At 50.6% G+C, this 19,385-nt stretch overlaps 7 protein-coding genes across 7 annotated transcripts; 4 read left to right on the forward strand and 3 right to left on the reverse strand.

Moving 5' to 3' along the window:
* Window positions 1–440: 440 nt before the first annotated feature.
* On the reverse strand, window positions 441–2,434 carry AKAW2_11090A (ferric reductase family protein; the record flags this gene model as incomplete). Its single annotated transcript, XM_041681789.1, has 2 exons — window positions 441–2,133; window positions 2,205–2,434. 2 exons carry the CDS (start codon window positions 2,432–2,434, stop codon window positions 441–443), a joined length of 1,923 nt encoding a protein of 640 aa, XP_041537810.1.
* A 497-nt stretch (window positions 2,435–2,931) lies between these two features.
* On the reverse strand, window positions 2,932–3,495 carry AKAW2_11091A (uncharacterized protein; the record flags this gene model as incomplete). Its single annotated transcript, XM_041681800.1, has 1 exon — window positions 2,932–3,495. The coding sequence occupies one exon, from the start codon at window positions 3,493–3,495 to the stop codon at window positions 2,932–2,934; it is 564 nt and encodes a 187-aa protein (XP_041537811.1).
* A 2,954-nt stretch (window positions 3,496–6,449) lies between these two features.
* On the forward strand, window positions 6,450–9,197 carry AKAW2_11092S (glycoside hydrolase family 55 protein; the record flags this gene model as incomplete). Its single annotated transcript, XM_041681811.1, has 6 exons — window positions 6,450–6,607; window positions 6,669–6,952; window positions 7,009–7,430; window positions 7,480–7,845; window positions 7,907–8,383; window positions 8,445–9,197. The coding sequence occupies 6 exons, from the start codon at window positions 6,450–6,452 to the stop codon at window positions 9,195–9,197; spliced, it is 2,460 nt and encodes an 819-aa protein (XP_041537812.1).
* Window positions 9,198–10,036: 839 nt separating this feature from the next.
* On the forward strand, window positions 10,037–12,611 carry AKAW2_11093S (uncharacterized protein; the record flags this gene model as incomplete). The annotated part of the gene is made up of 2 exons (XM_041681822.1): window positions 10,037–10,082; window positions 10,177–12,611. 2 exons carry the CDS (start codon window positions 10,037–10,039, stop codon window positions 12,609–12,611), a joined length of 2,481 nt encoding a protein of 826 aa, XP_041537813.1.
* A 722-nt stretch (window positions 12,612–13,333) lies between these two features.
* AKAW2_11094S (Zn(II)2Cys6 transcription factor domain-containing protein) lies at window positions 13,334–15,044 on the forward strand (the record flags this gene model as incomplete). Its single annotated transcript, XM_041681833.1, has 4 exons — window positions 13,334–13,393; window positions 13,438–14,049; window positions 14,097–14,237; window positions 14,283–15,044. The coding sequence occupies 4 exons, from the start codon at window positions 13,334–13,336 to the stop codon at window positions 15,042–15,044; spliced, it is 1,575 nt and encodes a 524-aa protein (XP_041537814.1).
* A 320-nt stretch (window positions 15,045–15,364) lies between these two features.
* Window positions 15,365–15,985, forward strand: AKAW2_11096S (uncharacterized protein; the record flags this gene model as incomplete). The annotated part of the gene is made up of 1 exon (XM_041681844.1): window positions 15,365–15,985. One exon carries the CDS (start codon window positions 15,365–15,367, stop codon window positions 15,983–15,985), a length of 621 nt encoding a protein of 206 aa, XP_041537815.1.
* Window positions 15,986–16,147: 162 nt separating this feature from the next.
* AKAW2_11095A (putative G-patch domain protein) lies at window positions 16,148–18,191 on the reverse strand (the record flags this gene model as incomplete). The annotated part of the gene is made up of 6 exons (XM_041681855.1): window positions 16,148–17,167; window positions 17,215–17,558; window positions 17,607–17,667; window positions 17,712–17,911; window positions 17,957–18,032; window positions 18,153–18,191. 6 exons carry the CDS (start codon window positions 18,189–18,191, stop codon window positions 16,148–16,150), a joined length of 1,740 nt encoding a protein of 579 aa, XP_041537816.1.
* Window positions 18,192–19,385: the final 1,194 nt, after the last annotated feature.

The following is a 19,385-nucleotide window of genomic DNA, read 5'->3' on the forward strand; positions in this document are numbered from 1 at the left end:
CTGCATTCAAACATTTGTAAAAACGCTTTTTGCATACTTACACAGGCAGAGATAAGATAGTGAAAGAGACTTGATCACAAAATCAATCAGCGGAATTTGATATCATTCTACACAAACAAAACAGGTAAAGAATTGTATGTCCTTACCCAAAGAGGCAAGGGACCGGGCTAGGAACATTGCAAGTGGACAGGGACCATTTGAGGAATTAGGAGTTTCAACTTATTCACGGGTAGACTGTATCCAAATCCGAACTAGGACCAGGCTATACCTGCCCTCTATCGTATTCGTATCCTCACTGAAACCGAACGCACAGATCTCATACCACTAGTTACTAAAATATGTACTCGTCTCGGATATATACATCGCACCACTGCATCCATCCACCCGCCCAGCCCAGTTCTTAATCACTGCAAATGACTGAGTCAAGTAGAAAATAGTCATCAACACACATTCTCCACATGCAAAAACACCCCCGGCAATCCAGACCCTTTACAAACGGCCAGATGATCCGACACCCGGACCACCGCCTGTCGCACAGAAACGGTTAGTCCGATGGGCCCGCAAACAGCAACAGCTATTTCGCCTCTAGCTTGCAAGACGGCGTCCTCGATGTAACCGTCGAACGAAGGTCTTCCCTGCGCGAAGGAGATGCTGGGAGGTCCTGAGGTTTCGAGGGCCGAATCGGGGTCTGTGCAGGGTGAAGAAGGGGTTATTTGTTCGATTTTGTCGACGTCGTCACTGTTGTTAGAGCAGGTGCAGGGATCTGTGCAGGCACAGATCTGTTTCTCATTGCTGCTTTTGCTGTTGGTGTCTAGCAGGCAAAGGGAGTCTTGTGTTATAAAAATTCTCACTAGGATCTGGATATTTGTGTTCTGTAGCTTCTGCATCGCGCCTTCAAGCTCGGCCAGAACCCATGACGCTTGGCGGCTTTCCTTGATTACCCAGATGAAGAGGACTTGGCGGAGAGGCAATGGCCCGTTTGTGGAACGGTGTGCGACGTGGAGAAGCTGGGATACGGTGAATGTCACACCTGTACCACCCGCGAGGAACAGGATGGAATCGAAAGATGTGAAGTCTGGAGCAGAGCTTGCGTAGGGACCATCGAGTAGAGCGGTGTATGAACGCTTGGTTTGTGGGGATTCGACGTCTTTGGAGCAGTTGCTGGTGGCTTCTGCGGTGTTGATCAGCTTTCGCGTGAAGCCCTTGTGGGCTCTTAGAACAAGGACTAGTTCGCCGTCGTGGGACGATGGTATGGATGAGATGGTTGCTGGGTGTGAGAGCTGGAGCCCTAAGCGTGGGAGAGATAGAAGGATGTGCGACCCGGGCTTCCAGTTACGGATCTTGCGAGCAGTAATTCGGACCTTGGTGGCGCCGCCTTCCAGGGGTTCTAGTATCGCTCGTGCGGGGCGAGAGTTGATGTAGCTGTAGTAGACGAATCGCAAGATCAAACCAGCGACGTAGATACCGGCGGTGACGTAGACGTAGCGCTGAGCGTTAGGAGCTGGGCTGGTGTCTAGATGATAGGAGAGAGCGATGATGAAGCCGAAGAACGTGATGATGTGTTGTACGACGAAGAACCCGTAGCTCATATGTCGGAAGGGGGCTAACGTTGTGAGATTCATCCATAGGATGAAAGCGTAGGCGGCGATACCCTTTGTGGGACAGTCATCTGTGTCCCACTCCAGTTTACTTATATGATAAATGTCCCACCCATGGTTTTGAAAGGCGAAATGGAAAGTCGAGAGCAGCAGGAGCCCTCGAGATACCCAGCGATGGTAGATGTTCAGTCGGACATAGGGTATGCCGCAGAGCATACCGATCAGGTTTCTTTTGCCTGCCAAGGCTACAAGGAGGGGAATCTGAGCAGCTGCAAGCCATCCAGCGCGGACTCCGAGAAACTGCCAGTACCCAGCGCCTGCAAAATCGTTGTTGACGAACTCCAGAACGATGATGAAGACAAAGTATATGAGGATGATATATATTGGTCCGAATGGCGGGATCTTGAACCAAGATGACAACGCACGTGGGGTCCACTGCAGATAAGATGGCTCCTGAGCCAGCGCTGTGGTAGTTGCGAGTGTGGTCGATGTAATATTGGCAAGGTAAGACTTGTAAGTTATGCTTGGATAAAACCTTTCCGCGACGCCGAATTATTAGCATCATATCCGAACCAAGTCATCTAAAAACTCAATATGCTTACTCACCTCAAACGCCGAACAAGTGAGTACACCCTGTTGATGACCGCCACCACAAACAGCAGAACAATAACCCCATACCAGAAATACTCCGCATAGAGTGCCCCTAGAATAGGAAGATACTCCAGGTGCTTGAGCTCATGCAGAAATGTCTCGACCTGGGTGATATTGGCAAAGTCAACGTCGGAGGCGTGTAAGACGCCGTAGTACGTCCCCCCGCTCATACCCTCCATCTGCATTTTGGCAGACGAGTCACCGAGGCTGTGACAAAAATCAATTCACAATATTTGGTGCAGAGGCAGTTGCCCGACCATGTTCTTACTTATAGGGCAGAGGGTTCTACTGGATGATGGATCACACTCCCGCCCCACCTTCGGAGCTTAGCCTTTCTAGCGCCGATTACGCCTTGTCGATATCGTAATAATCTGCTCACAGCACAGTTTTCTTCCATCCTATGAGATTGTTCTACGAAGCACATCCTGACGAGGACGCAGTTCTATTGTGGTGGCATGACCAAGCTGCATAATATACGCTCTCTAATTTGTTCAAAGGATGCAAAGTTGTCAAGTTGATTTACTTTACCAGAAAGATAAGAACCGTACAGCCAAGCGAGTGAAGTCCGTGCGAAGAGGCACCTGGAAGCATCCATACACCGATCGCTATTAGCTATTCCATAATGAGGATCCTTGAATCACATGGAACAGCGGCATTAGCCGGTTTCCAATGATTGGGGTATCTATTTCTTCTCTTCTATATAGGAAGGGGCCGGCTGTATGTTAATAGTCACAGAGACCTCGTCATTTACTGAGGATGCCAGCCTCGCAAATGAAGCTGCATCAAGGTGGTCTGCTCCTTTAAAGAAACGAAAGGTATAGCTCTCACTATATGGTTTCAGCGCATCATGCTGTATAAGTAGCCCAGAATTCTGTCCGATATCAAGGCGAACCTGCCCCTTTATCCTGGGGTCGTTATGCGACCGAAACCAAAAAATAATGTTATCGCAGAAGGTAAGTCTCGAGTCTTCTCTTGTGAACGCTTCAAGAGAAACACTCACCAGAGAGGGCATGGAAGTGCGCTCTTTGAGTAATCCCACAACATCTAGGAGTAATGCAGTGATGTAATGGAATCCAATGTCGGTGATCTTGAGTGTCTTGAGTGAGGCAGGAAAATGGTCAATGAGGGATTTTGGATGACCCTCATATGTACGTTGGTCTGGAAGCCCTGTAAGATTTACATGTATTATAGTGAGATGCTCCAGAGCACACAGATCCTTGAGCGACGACCATCGGAAAATAGTCATCTTGAGGCGATCGCACTCGAGCCCTTTCACTCTAAGGCCTTGCCGTAATCTTTCATCCAACCGAATAGAAAGGGACTCAGGGTATCCTTCACCATCAGGAGGACTTGGCGTGAATAGTCAGTGACTGTTATTCTAGGTGGTTTACGCTTCACCTGACTTATCACAAGGTTAAGACGCTCGAGATTAATCGACTGTCTGAACCATTGAATCACTTTGTTGGAATATATTGACGGCCAAATAGTAACCTTTTTGACTGGACAATTGTAATCATGAACTTCTCGTGACGCAGGCACTTTTCGAAATCTTGTTCATAATCCCAAGAGTCAAAATGTCCGCACACACTGACATGGTTGAGAGCCGGAAAACAGAGCGGGTACAGTATATGCTGTGAAGTAAGCAGTGTTTGTGCTGAGATCTGCCTTAGGTTTTGGAAGAGGAAGAGATCTTTGAGACATTGAAATGGAGCAGCGGGAACTGGTGGTTGTGGACGAAAAGCTGCTGATCTCCAGATTCTTGCTATGTACGTCTCTGTCGGATCTGAAAAATCATTTTTCTCAAGAATGACCTTCAAAGTCGTTAGACGAGTCAATTTAATGAGCGTTGCGCAAGCCCATGCGTCTTTAGATAAGCTCTCCAGACCATCCCACCACACCCATTTATCACATCCCAGTTCACATAATGCAGCCACAAGTTCATCAATGAAGGGCTTATACTCTTTGCACCCTGGGGGAGTTCATCCTTGCCGTAGTCGTCGTACCCCCCTATCCTGAAAGCGAAGTGACGAACAAGACTCGCCAACTCAGGCGAAGAGCACAGTCGTCGAATGAGATCAACCTGGACGGGTGTCCAGATGCTTGGTAGGTGATAGAGGAATAGAGACGTGGTGTAAACAGCGTGTGGAATTCGACAGAGCTTTCAGTCAAAGCCCTTTGCGTGGGCTTGTCATCTACGAAGTTCCCGATCATCTCGAGAATTTCAGTTGACAAGCGCTCCATCTTGTCGGACTCGAATGACTCGGTGTCTCATGCAAATACAGCGTGCTGAGACATGCTAGAAACTTCGAATTGCGCCGTTATATCCCCAAATCACGGATCACCTGATTTGACTGTCAACAAGAATTGCGGATGGAAGTTACCTTATGTTAAGCTAATGAAAATGTAGCCATCCTCTTTAATCGTAACCAAACGGCTTGCGAGATGGCAACTCCCTTAAGCCACGGCGAGCTCCGTTTGATACTCCAGCAGGAGCAATACTACTGGTCGCAAGGCTTCCCCATCATGTTTTCACTGGCTCGGAGGATCCAAGTAGTGTAGCTCACGTCTGATGGGTTACAAACATAGTGTGTCAGAGATAATCAACTACCGGAATCTACCAAGTCTGGGCTCTTCGCTGTTATGCTTGTTTACAATCGGCACGCCAACTGCGGAGTTCTAGGGCTTGAACTTGAATTACCAAGCTATGAAGACACCAGCCCTACGTTGTATCGCACGTAGCGGCAGGCTGGCCAGCTCTCCAACCTCTTGGAAAACAGAATATAGGGATTCGACTCTAGCGAAACTGCGCGTTACGTTGGCAATCAAAGGCCGAGCTTCACCCGGGCCGGTCGCCAGGAAGCCACCATTCAATTTTTAAAACTATTCAAATGTAAGGAAATTATTTTGTTTTGGTCTAGTGGATAGTTGATGGTGAGACTGTAGCCTCTAGCAGAGTCGTAAGGGGCCAGAGTAGGAAATTCACTCCACCCCTTGCACACGATCGGGCAATCTTTAACAACACCGTCGAGTTCTCGGGATCTTTCTCCGCTACTGAATTGCCGAATTTGAGATTGAAAGATCGATAGAGAATTTATTGTCTCAAGTACGATGAACATACGAAATATCGTATTTCCAGCATGCACTGTCGGTTAGCCAATGGCCCGGAACGTTCCTAGGAGATGTGAAGGTGGGCACTGCTAGTTAGTTATGTTTGTGGGGGTAGTTAATTAAATTACGAGGCGTGGACAGCGTAAGCCAGGCCATCTTGGCTTATGAAGGTTTGAAGAATCCCCATTCAAGCCAGGATGGAAGATGAGGCATTCATGTACAGCAGACCACCAGCCGACACCCTCACGTGACTGAAACGTCCATAACTCGGGCCCTGCCATCTAGGGTCTACGTGTTTCCCTCCAAGGTTGCGGGTCGGCATGTGTTCTGCGGCATGCTGTCTCTCATCCGGTACCTTCCAAGCTTCCCGCCGAGCTGTCTGCAATGATCAGCAGGCCACCAGACTACTCCTATACGTGTGACACCGCGGATGCTAACATGACTGTTTGTCTCGCTCCTCCATTCTGCACCTCAGGTCCCTTTCCTGTCGGGGATTTGATTTCAACCTTTTTATTGGCCTAGCTATATCCCACATCTCGCCTCACAATGCATCAGAGCGGATTTGCCTGCCCATTGGAAAGGGGTAATGTCCACATTGAACCTTCTTCTCCGAGTGGATCTGGGCCAAGCGGAAAGGAGGAAAGTTTAAGGAAGGAAAAAAAGCAAAACATCTGTCCCGACCACATAATTTGTCAAACTTGAAATGTCGTCTTGTACCATACGCAGTGCCTTCCATTCCCTGAATGGGACCCAATGCCCAAGTATGCGGATTCTATGGCGGCGGGGATTGACTGGGCCTGCCATGCCTCGGCCCTGTCCTGGTATGCAGGTGCAGGCTGGGCAAGTCTTCGAGCTCATAACCATTAAGGGTTTCTTTTTAAGTCCGGTCATCGCCTCTTGTATTCATCGTCCTGAATCAGGCTACCGACCTGGGCCATTTGTTCTTCCTCTCGCTCAGGTCCTGTCAGACTGTTCCGATCCTAACGAGACAGTATACGGCCTGTTCGTTCGGCTTGAATGGATTTGTTTCCTGTCGAGCCTTGATTTCTGTTGTGTAATTTTCCCCTACACCACCCTCAAAAGGTCTCAATCATGGGCTCCCCTACCGTCTCCCTTCTTGTAACTATATTATGCATCTTTTCACTTCAAGTATGGGCAGTGCCCCATGGAGGATCGAGGAATAGCTCAGCCTCCCGTGTTATGTCGCCGTTACAGCATTTTCCTCCAATTAATTACCAACCCAAGCCCTCGTGAGTCTTGTATTTTGCATTTTGTCTCATATCACGTGTCTACAAGTGCTGACCGAAATAGCGGAATTCCTTACACGATAAAGAACCAATCTGCTCAACCATGGCTTTATCGAACAACCGCCCCCATAACTCATTCTGCACTGGCGGAAGAAGATTCTCTATGCACGTCATCCAGTAACTCGTCTGGGTACTGGTATGAACAGATTGATCATAATGGACAGTCATCCTTCATGGATTCGAGGTACAAAGACAACTATACTGTCTTCCGCAACGTTGTCAAGGATTTTGGCGCGGACAATACTGGACAGAAGGACGCAGCAGCAGCTATCTCAGCTGCAATCAAAGGTATGGTTGAGTCGATCAATCACTCTAAGCATTTTCTAAGACCGAACATCACATAGCTGGACCGTCAAATGGACCTGACCGCAGTTCCAATTCCATGGGTACTACTGGACAACCTGCTATCATCTACTTGCCAGCTGGAACGTATCTTATGAAGTCATCTCTGCAGCTGTACCTTGGGACTGTCATTGTAGGCGACCCCACGAACCCTCCAGTCCTCAAGGCATCATCAGATTTTGCGGACGATCATATCATCTACGCCAAGGATCCCAACTTTGGGGGTACAATCAATTTTTACCTCGGAATTAAGAACATTATCATCGACTCGACCGGGGTCGGGGCTGATAAATCCATCACTCTTCTTGATTGGACCGTTAGCCAGGCGACTCAGCTCACCAATGTCGGGTTCAATATGCCTACAAACACTGCCAAGCACGTCGGCCTAACTACACAATACGACTACAACAGTAACTTGATTCTGGTAATTGTGCTCTCTACTGTTATGATGGCATAGCGCTGACAGCTTACAGAATGACCTTTGGTTCAAAGGCGGCGCAACCGGCATGAAGTTGAGTGGCCAACAATGGGTATTCAAGAACATTTCATTCAGTGGTACCACTACGGGCGTCCAGGCTGGAGGGACCGATATTGTTTTCTTGGGCTGTCGCTTCGAGCAGGGTACCCTGGGAATTGACGCGCAAGGCACATCCGGCTCTCTAACAGTCGTCGATACTACCGGTGTTGGCATGGGTACTCTTATTTCGTCATCTAGTTCGAACACTGCAGGAAATTCGATCGTCCTAGACAATGTTCAGAATTCAGGCGCCACGGTGAAGATAGGAGGACAAACCACGTTGAGCGGGAATGTTGCCAACACTTGGGTACATGGACATTTGGTAAGTTAATGCAGTGCGCCCCCTGACCAAGGAAGGCAGGTTGATCTGACTCAAACATTAGTATACTTCCAACAATGCCAAATTGCAGTCACAACAGGGCCAGACAGTTACTACATCCCGCTCCTCATCGCTTTTGTCAGGGAAAAACTATTTTACCATGGCGCCGCCGACGTATAAAGAGTATAGCACTGGGCAGGTCCTGAATATCAAAAATGTTCCTGGGATCCCGGTTTATGGGGACGGTGAGACGGATGATACTCGCAACATTAACCTCATTCTGTCCCGCTACAAGACATCTTGCTCGCTCATGTATTTCCCCGCCGGGACGTACATTGTTACGGATACCATTTTCGTGCCCGCTGGTACCCGGATTATCGGTGATGCATATGCCTCGACGATCAGTGCCGTCGGAAGCAACTTTGAAGATGAGTCTGCTCCTCGCGCCATGATCCGGGTAGGGTATCCGGGAGATGTGGGTGTTGCGCAAATTAGTGACATGGTGTTCACCGTGGCAGATATTCTGCCTGGCTGCAAGTTGGTAAGACATGATCTCTCTTAGGTCTCTGTATGACGGTCGCTAATATGTCCTTCTGCTGTAGGTTGAGGTCAACATCGCTGCCAGGTCGCCTGGAGACGTTGGCTTCTGGAACTCGCATTTCCGCATTGGTGGAGCGGCGGGTAGCCAAGTGGAGAGTTTATGTACAGACGACCCCAATGACTGCAAGGCCGCCTGGGGGCTCCTCCACCTAACCAGTACATCATCTGCCTACATTGAGAACATGTGGGGATGGACAGCCGATCACGATCTCGATGGGGACAACCCGCAAACCATCTCCACCGGCCGGGGGCTACTAGTGGAAGGTACAGCCGCGACCTGGCTCATTGGCACCGGATCCGAGCACAATACACTCTACCAGTACAACTTTCAGTATGCCCGGAACGTCTTCACTGCAATGCAGCAGAGTGAAACACCATATTGGCAGGGAGCAGGGAGCCGCGCTCTCAATCCAGCCCCATGGCAGTATCTCGACAGCAGTGATCCAGACTTCAGCAACTGCGCTGCCAATGATAGCAAATGCCGCATGGCATTCTTTGAACGCATTTATGGCTCGTCCGACCTTTTCCTCTACGGTGGCTGCAACTGGGTCTTTTTCAACAACAACGGTGACTGCAGCGGTGACTGCCAGACCAATGCGATTGACATATCCAATTCAACCTCCATATACTTGTATGGAACAAATACGAAGAGCACGACCAATATGGTTCTGGAGGGAACCAAGGTCATTGCGACTCAGAGTGACAATGCCGGCGGTTGGGGAGGAGTCATTGCCGGATATTTGTATGATTCGTAACGGCAATGACTGCGGTACATATGAGTATTATTCCTATCCATAGTACTAATATTTAGTTATAGACTGGAGCACATGATCTTTACTAATACAATGACCGCAAATCGGTCGTATTCCTGGTGCTTGAATGGGTTTAGAATTTTATCGTTTAAAGTAGATGTGTAGGCGGTGCCGATCTAAATATATATCTCCAAAATGTTAGTCTCTATGGAGTCTACATGCATTTGTGATGTTGGCTGTACTCAACAATAATTCTAATCACGCATTTGTCATATAAACAAAAAAATAATTACGACCCCCTGCAAAACAGCCTTTTCACTATCACAATGTGAAGTGATGTGAACCGTGGGTGGGAAACCAAGGGTTTGAGTGGATCGGGCCGCAACCTACGATCGGGTGGTGGCTCTCAATCCAAGGCGATCCATCCATCAAGGGCCAACTCAACCCCCCGTCACACATCCTTAGTCTCCTTGACAGTTTGAACATCATGTCTCGTCGACAATATCCTCCAATCAGTGATGACCATGTCGATGATCCCAAGGGCTAAATAGGCACTAATGCCCTGTGCTGTCCGATCGGCCCTTTGCTCCTTGGGCTTGTGGTGGCTGGGCCCGAGGAGGCTGGGAGACATAGTCGCCCGTATAACCAACCACCCCAAGCCGTGATACCAGCCCAATTCAGCATCGTCCCTTGCCTTTTTGTTTGCTGCACTTGCCTCTTAATACCTCGTGGGCAGGTACAGGGTCTGCATCTGGAGGAATGTTCATCGGACACATCCACAATCCGCACTGCAAGTGAGCTGTTCACCGCATACATTCCTCGGTTGCATTTCGGCCGCCGCCATGCTCGCTCCGGGCTCTGGGAATGTGAGTCTCAGAACTGTCAGTTGTAAGTTTACTCTGCATAACCTTGGCACCCAGCCAAGGAATAAAGCATGATGCGTCTTCGGAATCAAGCTGACCGATGACTGATCTCCTCACAGCTAGTAGACCACAGTTAATGCACACCCAGTCTCAACAGTCGATCGCCGCCTCCGACGACTACTACTCCTTCTCAAGTCCTTCCTCAAGTGCAAGATCCCGAGCCAGCGGCAGTCGACTTACCGTGGCGCGGTATGCGACTCCAAACTCTCATCCTCCGTCTCGAACACCGTCTCCTAGCATCTCTCGAACGAATCTGGCCCCGCAGCCCGCTGGTGCACGATCGGAGCATTCTTTGAACGTCCCGAGCGAGAACAGGAATTTTGTTACACCCCCTTCTCAGACAATACGTGCAGTTGAGGAGGAAGATCCCGAGCCCAGCCCCATGTCAGATACCACGAGTCGCCGGGAGCCCAGTGACAGCTATGCGGGGCGGCCGCCTACTCCTGGGGTGGATGACTCGCCATACATTCACTTCGCCATCAGTCAACTTACGCGTGACGAGGAAGTTGCTGGGCCCAGACGACGAAGTTCGCTCGCTAGCAATGACAGTCCTCTCGAGCCACTGCTCTGGGATGAAGGATTGGGCTGCTTCATTCGCTCGCCTGGTCAATCGGCAACACCACCAGCACGGCCACCGCAACAATCATCCGACTCTATTGGGAGGGCACCTCAAAGCTCGGTAGATCCAGAATCGTTTGTCGCCGTTGAACCCCCGCATGACAGTCTATTATATCCGCCATTGGACTATGTGCCTACAGTCTTGCGGTCATGGGCACTGGCTGCCATAATCATCTGTTGCCTGCTAATGATTGCTGGAATAAGTTTCTGCAATGTATGGTCGCGGCGGCATGATGGGCTCTGGGACTATACTGGACTAGGCGGCTCGCATTACTTTGTGATGCAATTCCTACCCCAAATTTTGGGGATGGTCATCACTATCTGGACGTTTGTGATCCAAGCGGCAGTGTATAGAATTATGCCGTTTGCCATCATGGCTTCAGAGCGGCCGCTTGGTCATGTCCTCCAGAGCCTGCCTATCTTATCACGGAACTTTCTGGTCCCAGACTTCTCCTACTTCCGGCATGGCGAGGGAATAGTTGGTTTCACTTTGTTCACCATGTGGCTGTCGAACTTGATCACCCTACCGCTGTTGAGTTGCCTCTTCCAGGCTAAGTGGTACTTGATCGATGGACAGGGGACGTGGCGGTGGGCCTCAGTTTCGGCGGTTGGCTGGACCCTCGTGGCCATCTATGCGTTGTTGACCATTGGCCTGCTCCTGCTCATGTTTCGTTTTGTACGCACATGGTCGGGATTGATGTGGGACCCTGTGAGTTTGGCCGATCTGATTTCAATTATTCAGCGATCGAACATCTTGCACGACTTTGAACAATCCGAGACATTGCCAGATGTAGGCGAATCGCTCGACCCGCGGTTCTTGCGATTGGGCTACTGGAAACTATCAAACCGTGCGGATATATTCTACGGAATCGGTGAGGTAGATGCACCAGTTCGGACACCATCATTGCACCGCAAGGAGAAGAATCTTCAGATGCAGTCACACGGCCTGTCAAGGGTCTCATTTGACGTTGAGCAGCATGGCCTCGCAGAGAAGGAAGAGTACTATCAACACCTGTATTCGCCAGCTATCCGTTATCGCTGGATCCCATGGTTCCTTCGCGATGGCTTTGTCGTTCTGTGGACGATAATAATTTGCGCCTTGTTTATTGCATTCGTGTTGGTCAGCTTCATCCACAATGCGATTAAAGACGGATTTCCTCCGCGTTTGCCAACTCTGCCGTCTACTGGTGCATTTTCCTCTTCCAACTTCTGCTACAGTTTCGTTCCTGCCTTCATTGGAAATGTCCTCTTCCTGGCATGGCAGCCTATCGATGTCTATTTCCGTGCGCTGCAGCCGTTTGCAGCTCTAGCTTCTCCGACCGGTGCTCGAGCCGAGCAGAGTCTCTTATTGTCTTACACGTCCTGCTTTCCCTTGCAGGTGACACTCGCCGCAATTTTAAACAAGCACTACAAGGTGGCCTGGATTTCATTCGTGAGTACGATGTCCGCGGCGATCCCTATCTTGGCCGGAGGGATGTTTATCGCCCTGTACCACCCGTCTGATGGGACGATCTTGATCTCTGCTCTGATGCCTGCGTTCTATGCCATCGTGGCTTTCTGTGCACTCTACATGGTGTCTTTCCTGTGCATATGGCCCCGCCGCTGCCGCCGCTTGCCACATGACATTAGCACTTTGGCTGATCAGATGAGCTTTTTATACCAAAGCCCATTGCTAGCAGACAAGATCCTGCGCGAGCCTAGGAGCAAGGCGGATCTGGTCACCCGACTGGTCGTTGCCCCTCCTGGCGACCGAGAGCATTCCATGTACGGTTTTGGAATCTATGTGGGTCGGGATGGCAAGGAACATCTCGGAATCGATCGTTTCGACCGTCCTGGCCGGGCCGATATGTTAATCACTACCGGCTATGCACGATAGGATGCTACTGAGGTGTCCAGAGAAAAGTATTCTTGTACGATGACTGGGTGGTTGTTTGCTGCCTGATTGCATATATGCGGCTTTAGCCGCAGATCTTCATGTTTGCGATGATATATGCGTTATGAACATACCCTTCGACTTTTTCAAGATGACGCCTATTAATGATAATACGGTATAGCGATGTACTTATGATTAGATGATGATGTTTCATGATTTATGTTGTCTTTCTTTGCTTTCTGGGAATTGTGAACTTTACGATGGAATTTGGACTTGATATCCTCAACAGCGTTGGTGGGCGATGTGCCCTTTACATGATCAATTGATATTCAGCTTAACATGACTTTCACTTCTACATGCTTATGTCTAATTGTGTAGCATTCAATGCACGACTATGCGAACATCTAAAATCTTTTCGAACGATAAGATACGCTGACTCATGCGCCACGTGAGCGACGATAAGGCGATCGGCTGACACCTGACAGGCCCGATTTCCTGACGGCTTTGGTCCCGCAACGCTGGATCTGTGCGACAACTAGTGAACATGCAAGCCCTGGCAGCCAGACAATCCAGTGGATCGGCCATCAAACTATGGGCTTGCTAGGAACCGTTCCAGAAGTGCTAGTACTTGTGCTTGTGTGGAACCACTATCCGAATCCGACTGCATACACCAACGATTAGTCCGAGACCAATCTTGCCGCCTGATCGGAAAAGCAATTTACATCATGGTATACGGCGGGAAGCCAAGCACGGGGTGCCAGAACTGTCGGAAACGACGGATCAAGGTATGCGCACGGAACCATCTAGTAATACATTGCTAATGATGTAGTGCGATGAAACTCGTCCACACTGCAGAGCATGTGTTCGCACAGGCCGGACATGTCCTGGCTATCCGCACCCTTTCGATGTCATGTTAAGAGACCAAGTAGCTTTCCACCGCAAGAAGCGAGACACATCTAGTAGAGTGTCTTCTCCAAAGATGAGAGTGGAATCGATTCGATCCTCGCCTGCTCCGGTATCATCCAACGATGCTTTGATTAGCACCAACTCTAGCGCAGATCTTCCGCAGACCGGACCACTACTGCGCACTGCGCAGGAGGAGGTCCCAAGGGCGTTGGTTTTGCCGACTGATGATACAGTGACTGCGATGTTCTTCAATTCGTACATCTACTCGCCTCGAGATCCATTAATCCTACGCGGGTTCATGGACATCTTGCCTGATGTTTTCTGCTATACCCAGCCTGGCTCTCATTTACATGTCGGCACTTTGGCCGTGTCGTACTTCTCTGTGGCTGCTTGGACGGGGAATCGGTCTTTTCTGCAGACAGCACAGCAGTTGTTTGTCAAGGCTATCGCCAAGACGAGGGAAGCGTTGCAGGGTGACATCACTCACACTGTGGATGATATTCTTATGACCATTCTTCTCTTGTCTACTTATGAGGTACGTCAACACTGAGCTCTGTACGATGATAGCTAATATGATGGCAGGAGTTCTGCGCTATCAAAGAAAACAGACATCCAAGGAGGACACATCTACGAGGTGCTGTCGCTCTCGTGAACAGCAAGCGGCCGGAGCAGCGATCTTCGATTATATCGCTGATCTTAGAGAATGCGGTCCAGGTCCAGCTGGTATGTATCGTAGCCTTTCAGCCAGCCGTACACTAACCAAAGCAGATCAAATCATCCAAAGGGCTGGCCTATCCGACCATGCAGACGCCAAACCAATGGCCTCTATCTCCCGCAGCACCACAATCAGCATCATCCCAGCTTCTAATGATCACCTCTGAGCTAGTCGGTCTCCGCCAAGCATGGGATAGATTCAACGAAGAAGGCACAAACCAAGTCCAGGACATCCAGGACATCCTTGCACGGGCTTACAATTTAGATGCGAATCTCGAAGCCTGGAAATACGCGCTCCCTGAACACTGGAAACCACTCCCTGCGGTCCGAGTCCCCCAGTCCGTCCGGGAAGCCGGCATGTACAAGAACCGCTGCGATTGCTACACCGACCTCTGGATGGCCGGAACATGGAACTTTTACCGGGATTCCCGGATTGTCGTGCAAAACATCATACTCCGCTGTCTGCAGATTCTACCCGATGGTGTGATGCTGGAGCAAATACAGGAGACTATCAACCTGATTGAGACTCTCGCTCTTGACATCTGCGCCACTGTACCATACATTCTCGGCAGCCAGACGATGTCGGTTCATTTTAGCCCGCAGAAGATCGAGTATCCGGAAGCCGACGGACGGCGAGCCACGGCTCCTCATTATCCGACTGCTGCGCTCGTGGGTGGATGGATGGTATCGTCTCACTTGTCGAACTTGGAATTGCTGTGTTTGAGTGAAGAGATGAATACATGGATTCGGGCACAGAAGGAGCGAGTACTGCAAATATATACATATGGAGGAGAGGTGAGTCAAATAAGTATGTAATATACATAGCCATCACATAAGTAATTTCATTCACATAAATTCGAATAACATCCATTTTGCCCATGTATAATCCTAAGATGGTTCTAGACTCGGATAAGATCACATGACCACGACTTTCCCGATTGGTCATCATCTCCGCAGAATCTCCAATCGCAGACAGTCAGACTCATCATCACTCTACAGGACATAAACCAAACGTCCTCTCAAACCCGATTACTTTATACCATTGTACCTCCAATCTCCTCTACAAACCGCAATTGTCACCACACCCACAGCCACAACGCCCACCTCACCATACAACCACCACCACCACCACCAAAATGCTCTTCTCCTCTCTCTTCTCCTCATCCTCCTCCTCCTCCACCACAACCCCCCAAGAAACTCCCTCCTCTACACCCACCACTTCCGAACCCCCCACCACCACAATGACAAGATCCCCCTCGGACGAATTCAACCCGCCGCTCCCGGCCCTCTGGACGCCCAAAACGAACCTCAAGCTCCTCCTCGGCGGCCTCGCCTTCTTCACATTCAGCATCTACAGCACGCGGCGGGCCATGAACCGCAAATTCCTCGCCAGCATCCCACCATACTACACAAGCAGCGTGTACCACAAGCCGAACGTCAGCGGCGGGGCGGAGGCATTCGAGGCGCTGCATCTGGCGACGATGAACGTGCTGTCGTTCGGGATGATGGGTGCGGGAGGGCTTTTGTACGCGCTGGATATCAATGGCGTGGAGGATATGAGGAGGTTCGTGAGGAAGGGCATGGTGGAGGGGGATGGGGCGTTGATGCGCGGGGAGGATAAGGAGTTGGAGAGGGAGGTGGAGGGGTGGGTTGAGAAGGTGCTTGGGGAGAAGTTTGGGAAGGAGTTGCAGAGGGAGAAGGAGAGGAGTGCTGCCGCCGCGGCTGCTGCTGCTGCTGGGGCGGAGAAGAAGGAGTGAGGGGGTTATGGAATGGATGGGGGTGGATATGATGGAAGATGATACCCTGGTTTTGATGATGATCTCTACTCTTTTCTTGATTGTTTGTTATGGGATGGGTGGATGCTTGTATTATATTGCATTGCGTGCATAAACGGGTGTCAGGATTAACTACTGTACATGCTATCGGTCTAGCTGCTCGTATCGTTCTCGTGCTGTTTGCTTCGTCTTCTCCAGGAATTCGTCGTACCGGTTGCGCGTGTTGCGCCCGGCTTCTTCGGTTGCGTCTCCTAGTTTACTGCCTTGCGCGCCTAGGCCCACGCCCTGGGCGTAAACCTCTGTGGCTATCGGCGCGGTCATGCCGGTGCCTTGGGCGCCCAAGCCGGCACCGGTCCATCCCATCTTGCTGAGCAGAGATGCTCCCTTTGATGTGGTTTGTACTGGGGGCTCCTCTTCCTTTGGCGGGGGCGGAGCGGGTCGGTTCTTCCCTGAGGGCTTGGAGCCGAACGCCTTGCGCCGCTCTCGTGCGCGGTCACGATACTCCGTCGGGGCTGGGATGATGCCGTGCTTGATGAGCTTGCCTGTCGCCTTGGCTACCAGTTCTTCGTCCTGAAGATTTCCACGATGGAGTTGACTGAGCCGCTCGTGGCGATTAACTTCTGCTGATGATTTGAACTGGCGCATGCACAAGTAGCAGCAATTGCGGTTGGGATCGGCATAAGATTGGGATGGTGGAGCGGTTGCTTCGGATGGAGAGACTCCGCGGTCTGAGCCATGCTCTGTGCCCTTTTCATCCGCGTCCTTCTTCTGGATTCCATGCAACTCGGCATGACGGTTGCTCCAGAATTGCAAATGCGATGGGACTGCCATCTTTTTCGCTCCGGCAGCGGCAGCCGCTTCCGCCTTGCGTTTCTTTGCTTTATCTGCATCCTTGGACTTTTCGGATTGACCGGCTGGTTTATCGCCCTTGGGATTATCGAGTTCTGCCGTTGATACCGTAAGCTCGTTGGCATATGCCTCTTCATCCCAGTACATAAGTTTCAGCGATGGGTTGTTCAGAGGACTGAATGTGAATTTTTCGTTGCTTGTGGGATTGAGCACCGGAACAAATACACCGGCGTGAATGTAGCTGACCAGAACCGGTCTGGATGATATGGTGAACTTTTCGAACGAGTTTAAACGTGTAATAGCAGCTTGTGCATCCTATCTGGCATTAGAAAGCTTTGGTAGCGTAAAAGCGACATGCTTACCTGAATAGTTGCAAATTCGGCGAATCCGTAGCGCCAGCTCTCGTTACTGCGACGGTCTCTCACCAGCAAGACACGACGGATGGAGCCCTCTCTGGCGCCAAGGTTGGAATCACCTGTAGTAGAAGCCACCTTTGCACCCTTCTTTCCATTACCCGGTGCCTCGTTCCCAGATGCAGGACGATACAGCTTGGCAACACCCTTGGCAAGAAGCTCTTCCGTTACCGAAGGTTCCAGTCCGCGGAAGAGCAGGAATTGAGAGGGTTGGTTCTCCGGCGCAGCATCATTGTCGCCATGGTTTTCCACCTTCGGTGCTGGCAACCCAGGAGGGCCAGCTGGGCCGGCGTCTATCATATTAGAATCGCAATACAAGATAGAAGTCGCAGTGAACGTACCAGGCCGGGGCGCTTGACATCTGAAGCATTTCTGGCGAGTAGAGTAATTCACAATTCCACACTGCATCCGTTAGCTCCATGCTTAGAGACCCCCGTGAAACATACCATCATGCAGTTCCAGTCCGCCTCTGCTCTCGCACGAGCACGGTCCTCCCTTTCACGGCTATATGCGATGCGGACCTTTGTGCCGCGGTCGTCCTGTGCGCTGGGACCATGTAGGTAGATCGTAGGAAAGTTGCGCTCAACGAATGCTCGGGATAAGCTTAGATTCCGAAACCTCAAGAATCCAAGTTGTCGGGACAGCTCTGCCACATGTTAGCTGCATCAGAAATAAGCTACATATCACTCACTCGTCTGTCGATCACGAATGACCCGAACGTCATCTAGGCCCTCAACATGATAAAACTCTTTCAACTCGTTGGTAATCTGTAAACCACGTCGACCGGAACCCGGTGACATGCATTCTCAGCCTCTTGCCATTAAAGGTGTTGGGCGGAGCACCGCTCCGAGTCCACAACAAAAATCAAGGGAAAGGAGTTGTCGAACGTCTTCTTCCACCATGTCCACCGGTAGGCCATCCATCATCACCTCTCTGCTTTCATGTCCGTAATGCGGTTGTCGGTTGCGGCGAGGACTGCGGCTGCGGCTGCGACTGTAGCTTCGGCTCCGACTGTGGTATCCCGGAGAGCGATAGCCCTCGCGGTCGCGATCCCGGTAGGCTGGTCTTCCTCGCCTTGGAGGAGGGGAGCGCGACGAGCGCCGTCGAAAGTCATCGCGATCCCGACTGCGGTAACGGGGTCTGGAGTCGACTCGGTCTCTGGAGTAATCGGGTCTTCTGTCCGCCGCGGGCCCACGGGGAGGCGAGCGTGAGAGATCTTCTCATGTGATTTAGTTAGTAACAGCTAGATCTGAAGAAGCAAATTGACGCTTGTCCAAGGAAAGCATGCGCTCTGTGCTACTGGTTGCGGGGAGGAGAGCGTATACCGCCAGGCGAGCGCGATCGGGATGGCGAACGATCGTCGTACATGCGGCCGTCCCGGTCGTCACGGCGGGGCATAGGTCTGTGGGATGGACCAGGCGGATACCTGGCCTCATCCGGATGGAAATGAGACATGGCTGAGGTGATCGGATACAAGGAGATTGATAGTGGTGGAAGATGAGCGGATCATTGCTTGAAGCCAGAAAGCCCCGGACTCGGCAGAATCTGACCGCCCTGCTGCATTCACGAGTAGCTTATTCAATCTCCATCACCCAATTTGTCACATCCAAATGTATTCATTCACTCTAGAGGCATAATTCTCGTTCTTTTCCTAGTACCAGACTGAACCCTTGTGGCTATTGTTATGAATATCACTCTAGTACTCATGGCCATATGGTACAACACCACATCAGTCTTCCCAAGTCGCTTCTGCGCAATTCCATACTAATGGCATGACTTGTCATCTGAGCCATAGTATGCTGCTTGGTAACTGTAGAGATAGCATCCATATGACTTCACTTCAGTTCTACGTGTAGTGATCCTAACTGTTCTTTCCCAATGCCAAGTGCTGCTCAGCTTCTGACTGTCGGTAGCGAACCTAATCAGGTGGCTTTTCTGGCCGAAGTCTGTTGCTGTTCCTTCGCCAATAACGGTTAAGCCGCGGCCAATAACTTCCTGCTAGCGGCTTTCATTACTTCATATGGCATCCAACTAGGGGTAACGAACCATAATAGACCGTTGGAACGACGCAGTTGCCTAACTGAGGGTCTCCACTCCAGCCCTGTTGTTAAGAGAGTCTT

This window comes from Aspergillus luchuensis, chromosome 1 (genome assembly GCF_016861625.1).
Source record: "Aspergillus luchuensis IFO 4308 DNA, chromosome 1, nearly complete sequence".
NCBI lineage: Eukaryota > Fungi > Ascomycota > Eurotiomycetes > Eurotiales > Aspergillaceae > Aspergillus > Aspergillus luchuensis.